Source organism: Larimichthys crocea, chromosome XII (assembly GCF_000972845.2).
Source record: "Larimichthys crocea isolate SSNF chromosome XII, L_crocea_2.0, whole genome shotgun sequence".
In the NCBI taxonomy this organism is placed as follows: Eukaryota; Metazoa; Chordata; class Actinopteri; family Sciaenidae; genus Larimichthys; species Larimichthys crocea.
The window spans coordinates 16476011-16488096 of NC_040022.1; the positions used below are offsets into that span (position 1 = coordinate 16476011).

The 12086-nt window shown below is 41.7% G+C and overlaps 1 protein-coding gene across 2 annotated transcripts in view; it reads left to right on the top strand.

The window, feature by feature from the left end:
- Positions 1-339: 339 nt before the first annotated feature.
- The window catches only part of LOC104932603 (ephrin type-A receptor 3-like), an 85137-nt gene continuing 73390 nt past the window's right edge, over positions 340-12086 (top strand). The window contains exon 1 of one of the 2 annotated variants that reach the window (XM_027285801.1): positions 340-946. In XM_027285801.1, coding sequence (XP_027141602.1) covers positions 832-946 — 115 coding nt within the window. In that variant the 5' untranslated portion in view covers positions 340-831. The remainder of the gene's footprint in view (positions 947-12086) is intronic. The other variant, XM_027285800.1, reaches the window with a different exon arrangement.

Below are 12086 nucleotides of genomic sequence, written 5' to 3' on the forward strand. Positions count from 1 at the left end.
CTACTAAATGTTTTAACAGACGATAGTTTCACATCATCCTGATGTGTATTAGGTCTTTTAGGATCATAGGTGATGGTCGTAGAGGTCATGTTTAAATTCGATTCTAATTTTCAGTGAATGCATCCGTTTCAATGCTCCTGAAAGGAGTGGATGGGATATACAGCTGTCACCTTTTATTCTCAAATGAAGTGGCTATTCATTTGTTATAAATACAACTGACTGAGACAATGAATCAGAATATTTTTTAACAGACCTTCCTGCATATCCTAAAAAATGAAAATGAAAATAAATATGCTTTTAACAATGTGCTTAGTGGATGATCTAATCCAATGAAAAGATTTGGTTTGCTACATTTGAAGCTCCATTGTGCGGATGGCCTTGGAAGAGATTACAACATTTTTGATCATGTCCTTGAAACGTTTAGTTGAACGTGTCCTTATTAACACGTTTGGCTCCAGAGTGGAGAAGCTGTTTTTTTCTCCTCCCTTTATAAGCACCAGTTTCTTCTTTTGAAATGAAAAATTGTTATATAACATCGGGTTAAATCACTTATTCCCATGGATACTTTTTACAGTGTAACCTACTGTGAGGCGACTCCAAAGGCCTATATATACCACCCCAGAGCCATGCAGCTGATTGACAGGACTTGGCTGACTGTGGACCCTCCTTCCCAGCGTCTCCTCCTCTTTCTCTCTTTCTCCTGTCCTCTCCCCCTTCTCCCTCTCTCTCTCTCTCTCCCTCTCCCTCTCTCTCTCTCCTCAATCGCAGGGCTGCGCTCACCGACTCGACACCGCCAACAGGGATGCAGCGAGGGCGCAGCGCAGCCTGAAAATGGCACCACCACGCGTCCTGTGGATCTATCCATCCCTTTTCCTCCTGTCCACCCTGCTTCTTTTTCACACGCTGTCGCCGTGCCGAGCTTTACGGAATTACCCGGAGAATGAAGGTGGGTGTCCTGGTTGGATCGTGTGAACCTTGAGTGGACTTGTGAGGTAGATGACTTGGTTGTGCGCTGTGGTTGGCGGATGGGGAGCCCCATGCCGCGGTTCCACTCGCCGGGGAAAGGAGCAGCGGAGACTCCCGTTAAGTGCTCGGCTCTGTTATGAATCATGCATAAAGAAATGCGAGGGTGAGAGAGAGAGAGAGAAAGAGCGAGAGAGAGAGAGAGAGAGAGGGGGGAGAGACACGGGGAGAAAACTGTTGGTCACGTTTTTCTTTTCCGGGCATATTGACATTAAATTTGTATGACATATACACACAGGCAGCTGTGCCATGCTGAAGATAGAGGAGACAGATGTGGACATTTCACTTTGTGACATCCCCACATTTTTATTAATCTGTGTAACTCTTTTTTTCTTGCATTAAAGTAGCCTAACTTATAAAGATTATGTCAATATTGACATCTCTGTCAAAATCTCTCTTAATTATAGATATCTTTATTATAACACACTGATAAATGTTGTGTCTCTCTGCTGTGGACTACAGTCTACTGCTTCAGTCTGCAAATGAGGAGCAAGCAATTACATTAAATTTGTCACACGCTGCTGCTGAGCCTCTCTCAGTTATTGTATTAACATCGATGCTTGGGCCTGAAATTAGCCAATACATTTACTTACTAACTACTCCTGACTGCTTGGTGGGCTGAAACATTGGAGCTGGCTTGTTTAATGGGAAAGTTGTACTAAATGGAGACAAGAGCAGAGCACTGTGCACAAGTTGCATTCACAATTTATAAAGGAGTAAAAAAAAAAAAAATATGGATGATGTGTCTGTTTTGGCTGGCTGGCTGTCACACAGACAGTCTGACTGGAGATGATACAGCAGTGACTTGATAGTCGTTCTGTGAATCATTTCATTCACTATTTCCAAAAGCTACAGTCAGTTCTGTTCTGTTCTGTAGCTCAACAAAGCTCTCCATCTCTGTTGTGAGCTGCATGATTTGCCTTTCATTGACATTTTCTCTCTTCTCTCTCTCTCTCTCTTTCTCACACACACTCCCAAACCAAAACTCCAGGGTTACCTGGCATAAATTTAAACAGTCAAATCATTCACATTCACATTCACACAGTGACAGGCCACACAAAGGGTTTTGACGGGATCTCCCATCCCTGGCGGACTTAACAGTATATATAGGCTGTGTGTTCGTCCATCGTGCTGAATGTATGTCACAGCCCCGAGGAGTTCACACAGAACAAAGGCTCCTGAGGATAGATGGGGAGCGAGCGCGAGCGAGAGAGAGAGAGTGGAGAAGCAGGAGGAGGAGTGTTGTAACAGCGGGAGACAATGCATGTGAGGGAAACACTAACACGCTGTTGAAATATTTATTGAAATGAGCATGAATGATGAAACCAACTGGAAGCCAAAGGAAACTCCTGTTGATTTAGATAAACGCACAGGGCCATCTGTGAGTTGCTGTGTGTGTTGTTGTGTGGATCATGTTCAACTTGAGGTGACTGACAGGTCAAAGGAGTTTTTCATTACTAATACACAAATAATCTGCCAGGCACTGACTGTGTGCCTATGGGCTATGTCTGTGTGTGACTCACTTGGTCTTTCATCGTCTGCTGTCAGACTAACGGCCTAATTGGCACCTTTAAGCCTAATGCCTGACTTGTGTGTCTGTGTGTGTGTGTATGTGGAGAGTGTGTGTGCACATGCCCCTGTGGGACAATACTCCAATGAAGCCATTTTGGGTCAGAGACTCTACGTTTACCTTTTGGCCTTATTTACTCTGTTGGGCGACTGCTCTATTTTGTGCCAGTGTGTGTGTGTGTACCTTAAGTTTGTCTATGAGTGTGCATATTCTCCACCCACGCATCTCCATAGTCGTGTTATTCGAGGAAATCCTCCCTCCGAGTATGTCTAGTAGCAGACGCGAAGCTGTCATAAAAGGAGAGATACAGCTCTCAAGGCTCAATTAAGCACAGAGTCCCTTTGATAGAGCTGATAGTGTTAGAAGGGAAACAGTGTTAAGCTGTCAACAAGCTTAGTTTACTACCACAGCTATTGATCTGCTCCGAAATTGTTGGCATTTTACAAGAAACGCAGTTTGCGAGGGTGGAGTGGCGGAACAAGGTGGTTTCGGGAGAATTGATAGGAGCGGCTTGAAACAGCTGCTAACTGCAGACCAAGGGACACAAGATGAAGTGGAAATAGGTTCATTCATAAGTTGTTGTGATGGGGATCCATCTTCTTTGAAGGTCTTTGTTATCAACAGATAGAAAGAAGGAAGAGCAGTGGAGGAGGTTTTTGTGCACCAGCAGAGGGAGCTCATCACACCGCCTGTCTGAACCCTGAGGGCACACTGATGTAACAGGAGGGTGGATGCTCACAGGTCTCCCATAGTTCCCTATTTGCCCTGCTGTCCTCATCCGTGCTTTACTCTCCTTCTGAATCCCACTGGAACAACATGTGTCATCTCTCTTTTTTGTTGCACCTACTCCTCCTTTATTGCAGATTCTTGGTGGGGAAAGGAGCAGACTCTCACTCCTTTCTATTTTTGTGTCTTCCCTCTGACTCTAAATATACCAGCTCAATCCTAGAAAACACACTAGTGTGGAAGCATGACTGGAGGCCTGCGCCTTCCTTTCCACTGCAAGTGTATGTTGATTAGTATATACTAATACAGGTAAATTAATGATTTAACTCCAAATTCTGCCTGAAAGCTGTGGAAATGGATATATAATTGAACTAATAACCATGACTGGGCAGGGAGGGAGAGGAAAAACATGACTCAACTGTGGTTTATGGTATAGTCTTGAGGTTTACTGTAATCTGTAATCGGTCTTGGAAATCCAGTACACTTGAAGCTTTTCATTGGATTGGCCTCAGGGTGCCGAGGGGTGAATTGCTGTATTGCTTTGTAAGGTTAACATGAGGGTGAGCAGTTAGTGCAGAGGCAAGCATATGTAAAGCATGCCCTCTTCTAACACACACTCCTTATGATTCACACAAGATCCTGACTGTGGTATAATGTTGGGTCAAAGGTCTCCTCTGGTTTAATTGCTTTAATCCATAATGGCTGCTTGTAGTTATCGGCAGAGCCATACCTCATTATATGTGTGTCCGTGTGTGCATGTGTGAGTCCGAGAGATTGCTGTGCTCCCATGTAACAACCATGACCTTGGACAGAAGAGGATATAGATCTCAGCACTCATCAGAGAGCAGCGGAGAGAGACAGCAGGCACCCTCCTGTTTCTTTTTTCCACCTCCTCCACTCCGATCTATCTCTAATCCCCTTCTTTCATATCTGCCCTTCTCTGTTTTCTGCCTGCCTCCCCGATGGCCTCCATCTTCTCTCTCTCCTTGGTTGTTTTCTGCTTTTCTCTTCTTCTTTCCCCTCTCTCTGTGTCTTTCTCTGACCTCCAGTAGTAGCTGGACAGGAGCTGCGAGCCACTGTATGTTTTCTGTATTGTGCTCCTATACCTGCTTAACACAGGCACATACACAAGCCCACATGGATGCATACACACACACACACACACACACACACACACACACACACACTATCGTAATGTATGGCTGGGGGGTAGTTTGGTGGTCTTGGTCCAGAGAACAGTGTCATGTATTCCCGAGGCTGGCTGATAGATGGGGTTATAAATACAGCTCAGTGACAGAGAATGATTCTGCTGTGCAGGCTTCACCTCATGGATTCATTGTGTGTGTGTGTGTGTGTGTGTGTGTGTGAGAGAGAAGAGAGAGAGAAAGAGAGAGAGAAGGTGAAAGAGACTGAAATGAAATCCACAATAGAGAATCTGTGAGACAAAAAAGGTGATAAGAAAGAAAAAAAGACGTTGTTCTAAACAAACTGAGTAACCGTCACGTTTCTCCACGGTCTATTGAGCAGAGCACCCATAGCAGCACTCACACTGCCTTTGTGTCGTATACGATGGTTGTCAGTGGGTGCTAAATATGGTTTTGTATTCAGCCCTGTCAATTCACACTCAAATAATTTCCCCGCATTGCCTTTGTCCGTGTTTAATGGAACTGCTCAACATTATGTGTATTCACTTTCTTGCTGAGAAGACTCTCTCTCATGTCTGTACGATAAATATGAAGCTATAGCCAGCAGCTGGTAGAGTAGAGTGGATGGACTGGAAATAGGAGAAACTCTCGAGTAAAAAGAATCCAGGTACCAGCACCTATAAAGCTCACTCATTAACATGTTATATTGTTTATTGACTGCTAGTGGTGACTTCCTGGAGCTTCGTCATCAGTGTAAGGTTTCTAGGAAGTCACTTTGCACAGCCAAGAAGCATAACCCTCCATAAATCCACATATAGTATATATTTAATATATTTAAAGTGTGTTTTAAGGTTAATAATCCAAAGAAACATTGGGGTAATTAATGAGATTTAGAGGTGAACATGTAAGTTTACTTTCTTTTTTGTGCAAATTCACACGAAACCCGAGCTAAACACAGTACAGCCACAAATGACAGATTTCTGACGAACTGAACTTGAAGTTTTTTAAGCCTGAATGATTTCCATCGGATGCAGGATTCATTAATGTCAAAGAAAGCCTCCCCTCAGTGTGTGATGAAGGGCCCCCATCAAGTCTGCTGACCCCTTCCCCCTCTGAACAGGCCCTTAACTGCTGGTCAAATCACTGATCGCTCGGCCTTGACCACTTTCCACCCACCACTCCAACACGAACACCCCAGTTCTTCTTCTTTTCCTTCTTTAAATCTCACTGCCACTCCTCACACACACACACACACACACACACACACACACACACACAGGAGGTGTGAACTGCACCCCCTGTCCTGACCTTTAATATGGCTAAATTGAATTGGTTGTTTCCTTACTGCTTCCTCTCTCTGTTTTGCTCTTGCTGTTTGCTCCGCGGGCTTGGCTCATGCCGAGGCAGTGAAAGGCTGCATTAAACAGCTTTACACACAAACAGCCGGGGATTTGGGTCAGTGTTAGATATAGTATGTTTGCTAACTGTTTCAATCTTTTCATTGCTAATAAATGTCTGTTACGGTATTATGTGAGTAAAAAATACCTGTCAGAAAATATTTATACACCATCTTCTTGATATTAATTTACAGAAAATATTCATAAATGTGAAAATATCTGTACATGTTTATTTCAGTGCATACTCCAACCATGGCTGGTTGTACAAAGTGTTCAAATTTGAAACTGGAGACAGCTGTTTCCATCCCATTCCTTCCCAATAGTCAATGTTGGTATCTTTTAGCAATCACCAAGATCTTTCCCCAAACCTAACCAAAACGTTTTATTTGCCTAAACGTAGCCAAATGTAAACCACAGAGGTGATAGATCATAAAACACAAACATTATTTTTTACAAGACATTTTTAACAATTTGCTGATGGTGCTATATTTTGGTTGAAGGACCTTTTGTTGTGGCTGCAGCTTTTTACTGTGTATATATATTTACAACTTTTCCCTTTATTGCAATCACGACTGCTAATCTTTGTGTCCCCTGTGTCTTCTACATTCCTGTCTCGAGACAGGAGTAGAGCATAATCTATCGATGTTTGGATATATATTGGAGTCCTGGAGTGGTTTGCCAGATGAAGCGGACACAGTTTCTCTGTTTGTTTGGGGTGTTTTTCTGGCATAATTCCCAAATGAATTTATATCCACGCCCCGTATCCTTCTAGCTGCAGTGTTTTGCTAGTTATCCTTGTTCTGTCTCTCTGTTTACTACTTAATGGTGCCCACTTCAGTACAAATTGGGTTACGTTTGATTTGATAGAGGCAGCAGGGCAGACAGACGAGTTGCTGGACGGACAATTACCCTAGGCATGTGTGTATACATGTTACATGTGTGTCTATCAGCAGTAGCAACCTGTCTAAGCACACTTTTATCCGACATGTGATTTCCTAACTGTCTTACACCGCTGGGCCTCACACCTGAGGCCAATTTACCCTCCTGTGACTAACTGCTATGTGACAGGCCTCTGTATGTGTGTGTGTGTGAGAAAGAGCTCCCGTCCCACCAGGAGGAATGTCATAAGAGCACAAAAAAGGTCAAGAAAAAGCCAAAAAAGAGAAACACACACACTTGAAGAATGAGGATTTAGACAAAGACACTTGTGCATAATTAGCCGTCCTGTCTTATTAAAGTAAAAAAAAGCTTTATCTATCCCTGCTCATTCTCTCTATTCACTCCTCACTAGCTATTTTAATTCACCTCTTTAAATGAATGGTGGGATGCGTCACAGGCGTGTGTGTGTCTGTGGTTTGTATTGCAACTTGTTTCTGAATTCTCAAGGTCTCTGGTTTGTGCGTGTGTGTTGTTACATTCGTGTGCATGTGTTTGCTGCTCTTTGCCCTTGATGAGTCGTTGGCATACTAGTGGAAGAAGCTTATTAAAAAAACAAGTGTCTGGATCTGACTGGGTGTCACAGTTCAAAACTGTAAGCGTTCAACCAGCACGCACAGACGAACCCACACACGCACGCACACACACTTCAGAGTGTCTTCAAGCGACAAACTAGGGCAGTGCTCCTGTCATAGTCTGTCAGAATGGCATCTTTTCTGTTCTGCTAGTGCTGCCAGTGTATATGAAATAGCAGAGTAGGCTAATGTACTTTCTGCAACAGCGGAAAGGGGGGGGGTCGAAAAAAATGCAAGCTCAACGAGGTACAGTACATCACATACATGAATATTTTCATAAACATTTTTAGCTCTGCGCACCATCTGCCTTTCTGGTTACCAGAGGTTGTTTTTTTTTTCTTTTCTCAAAGCTTTAGAGAACAAGGTTTTCAATAAACCATGCGCATCTCTTTTAAAATCACTAAGGCAGCTGCCTTGAAAAAGAGCTTCTTAACAATCGGCTTTTTTTTTTACCCGTCTGTGACGGCAGTGTAGAGAACATATTATGGTTGTTATCTCGACTTATTTTTACCTGAAACTGGGTTAGCTTCTTACATTTCTGCTGGCTTATTCGGGTGAAAAATTCAACCTCACAGTTTAGACGTAGAGTAAGAGCTTTTACAAAAAGATGTAGATGCATTTTGATGTTTGTCTTTTTCCATTTCCTTCTACAAATGTTGTGCAGATTGTTCAATCTGATATAAGATGAAAACACAGTGAATCGCCTGTTGGCCGTAAAATTCTGCTAGTTTTGAACAAGACGTGAAGGATTCGATTAAAGCCGACTTGATTTGATAAATGTCTTTTCTCATTTACCACAACTCTCTCACCAATGTGTCATTTGCAATGATGTATTTATTATTTAACATCTGCGCTGCGTGGCCAATGTGTCAATTAATCATCACAGTTTATCTTTTGTTGTAACGCAGTGTCCAGATTTATTAGCACTGATTAAAGATCTTGTGAAATATCCAGAGTAGTATCCTGATGAAATGATAAATATATAGAACATATATAGATTAAACTGGTACATATCTCCATATACATGATTCATAGTTTAACTCAGCTAGTATATCTGGGTTTCTTAAAGCCAATCTAAGTGCTCACTTCTCTGGTCACAGGTATGAGCAAGCACATCCAAGTAATCCAGCAAACTAGTGTGCCTTCACACATACTCATAGAAATGTTATGGTTGAATTAAATGATAAATAGAATGTTTATAACAAATCTTGTAACGGCAAATGAATCAACCAGGTCAAACTTTAATCAGCTTGCTATTTGTATAAGTGTAAATTATATGTACTTAATTATGTTTTGATCTATTTCTTCATCAAGGCTTGATTCAGACACTCAGCTACCTTTTAGCCATGCGTGCAACAGCTAATTGAATTTTACCATGTGTTTCACAGCTTTCGCCTCCAGTGATCTGTCACTCATTAGTAAAGCTATAGGCTGCTGTGGTTTCTATACAGTTCAGTCTAACACAAAGAGGCATTTAATATAATGTTTGTCGAAGTGTGGAAGATCAGCGTTGCATTTCTTTGAACGGAACGGGAAGTTGGAAAGCCGGTGCAATTGAACTGAATCAAAGAAGAATTAGCATTAGAATTCTAATAATTTAAATCACATGAATTATTCATAGACACATTGAGTTTGCAAACCACTATCACGTTCAAAAAAATAATAATTCCTCCTGAAATCATACTAGATCCCATCTTATTCTGTCAAAAACTCTCATTGAAAAATGAAATTAAAAATATTGCAGATTGGGATAAGCCTGCTTTAGAGGAGGCATCCCATGCACACAAACAAGACTTACTGGAATCTGAAAACCTGAAGTGTGATTAGAAGACTTAAAAATTAGTTCAAAATAAAACTTCAAATCCAGGGTGTGAAAGTGTGGAGACATTATAATTTACCAGGTGCAGTGGGTTGATGTATCATTTCAGTATTTCCTCCATGTAGAAGTATGTCACAATGGACAAATAGAAAAGTGGTAAAGGTAGGAAGTCTATACAGTAACACACAGCTTTGATAAAAATAGTACAAACAGAGGATGAGAGCGCAGAAGGAGAGCGAAGACTTGGGGAGGAAAGAAGAAGATTGAAAACCTCTAGTGGTTTGTGGATGAGTGGAGAGAGGACTGATGAAAAGACAGCAAGAAAGAAAGACTTGGTACGACGCCAGTTTGTCCCTAAAGTTCAGAGCTCAACTCTTCCCACTCCTTCATCTGCTCTCCGTCGGCCCGTTTGTTGCCCTGACAACACTCTCAGACGTTGAACTGCACTCTTAGTGGAGTGGAAGCAGGGGAAGGCTTTTGTGTGTGTGTGTGTGTGTGTGTGGCGGTACTAATACTGAGATATTGGGTTTGTGAGTGTGTGTGTGTACAGCTGTTTTATTTATTGCATCTGGGTGTATTTCAGTGCAGGAAGTTATCTTGGTATAGAACAAGCTGAAAGAAGAAATTTAAATCTTAGTGGCATTATCTTTCTGATAAAATTAAAGGAAAGGTTCAGTATTTGGAGAAATATGTTTATTAGCTTTCTACCTGAGAGTTGGATGAGAAGATCCATACCACTGTTATGTCTGATGCTAAAGACTGGAAATGGGAACATCTAGGTAACAAAATCTACATACAACCACCTCTGAAGCTCATCTTTCATATTTGTACACAAACTGACAGAGAGCCACACTAGTGGTTTCCAGTCTTTATGCTAAGCTTAGCAGCTGCTGGGAGACGAGATTCGCGTCTGTCTTCTCATCTAACTCTCGACGAGAAAGCAAACAAGTCTATTGACTGATTCATGAATGATTTATGGATACATTCTCTACACAGAGCGATCATATAATAAGTAAGTTTAACATATAATTTGGATTATTTTGTACTATTACTGTATGTCCTACTGAATGTGAAGGTCTTAAGTTATTCTGTATGAAATAGATCAGGGTGTTTATTTTAAATAATAAGTAGAAGGTGAAAATCCAACTAAAAACTCAGAAGTACAGAAATATGGGAAAAATACCACCTGCCACACAATCACTGCAGCACAGTAGCACATCTTTTTATATAATTTTGTACTTAAAATGAATGATCAGCATCTTATTTGCATTTTCTCCCCATTTTTCTGTCTTTTTTTCTTTCTATTACCGGAAGATTTTTTTGCCACAAGAGGACCTTGATTACCGCAAACTGTGGCTGTCAGCGTTTTTCTCGCAGCAGAAAAACGTAACAATTTTTGGTTGTGTGGGGACATGAATCCTGGATGAAAATCTGTTTAAGCTGATATGGCCGCTTTGAAACAAAAAAAGAAATCTGGGTTTTATGTCTAAAGGCAGTGAAAAAGGAAAATAATGAGGTTTGTACATGTAACATCAGCATGATGAATGTAGTGTCAGCAAGCCCCTTTATTATATATCCCCAATTCCAATGTAATATTTCATGTTCTGAGCTAAAAAGACCTTGAACTCATCATGCATTCACATATTGTACTCTATATTGAGTCTGCGTGGTGGTCTTATTGAGCAGTCTTCCTCTTTGTGGCACTGGCACCATCCTAAGGTGTGTGTGAGTCTGTGTGTGTATGTAAGCATCCTGGTCTTTTTGTGTGCCAGTCTGGCTGTTGGCAGCACCGTTTGATTCTTGGCAGGTGGATCACAGCTTCTCGCAGCCCAGCTGAAGCAGTGGATACCGACCAGAAAGAGAGAGAGAGAGAGAGAGAGAGAGACTTAAACAAACAGAGAGAAGAGACGAAAGAGAGACACCCTAGAGGGAGGAAACGGGAGTGAGAAGAAAAATAAGACAGACACAGACGGAGATAAAGAGACAAAGAGATTGAAAATGTTTTGTATTTTCTGCACGTGGATCTATACGGACTGTAGCTGCCGTTTCAGCATTTTATTGCTTTGGTACAGAAATTTCTGATCAACAAATTCACAGCTCATCCTCCTCATATTTCACTATCAGAATGTAAACCTCACAGTTTGGTGCTGAAAATCAATAAGACAGCATGTCTCTCTGTAACCGAACAACTCTCACAGTAATCGGGTCACATGCGCATGTGTATGGATCTTCACGTTTATGTCCCGTGAAGAAAAGCTTGGGTAAAATTAGATATGTGCGCGTGTGTCTCCATGAGTAAAAGTGGTATTTTCAGATATAAAAGCCTGGGGAAAGCCACGATAGTCGATAGATTTTTTTGTTTTGTTCCCGTGTTGTCAATTTGAGTGCTCAAATTTGAAAGGTGCCCCTCTGTGGGTATGACATGTCATGTTTAGCAGCTCATCAACCTGGAGATTGTGTATGTGTGTGTGTGAGACACAGAGGCTGGTCATTAGACCGAACATGAGCCTGGCCAGAGTGAGAGAGTGATGAGCTTGGTGTTTTTATTCCAGGCCAAAGCAGGCCTGGCCCAGGCTTAGATTTCACACACACAATTTAGCCAATTCCCTCGTGAAAGGGACGAGAAAGCGAGAGAGGGGGAGAGCATTTAGAGATGGATGGACAGATAGATAGAGGTGTAACGTCATTTTGTTTGAGGAAGAAAACTATTTTCATAAGTTTTATTCTCATCTTTATACAAACATACACACACCTATGTATATATGCATATCGGCTGTGTCAGCAGACAGGAAGCTATAGCTTATACATAATTGATGAGCCCAGTCATTGATTACAGGTGATAAGTGGTATTGACAGGAGGTGTGAGAAGAAGAGAAAAGGAGTCAATGTGTAGGT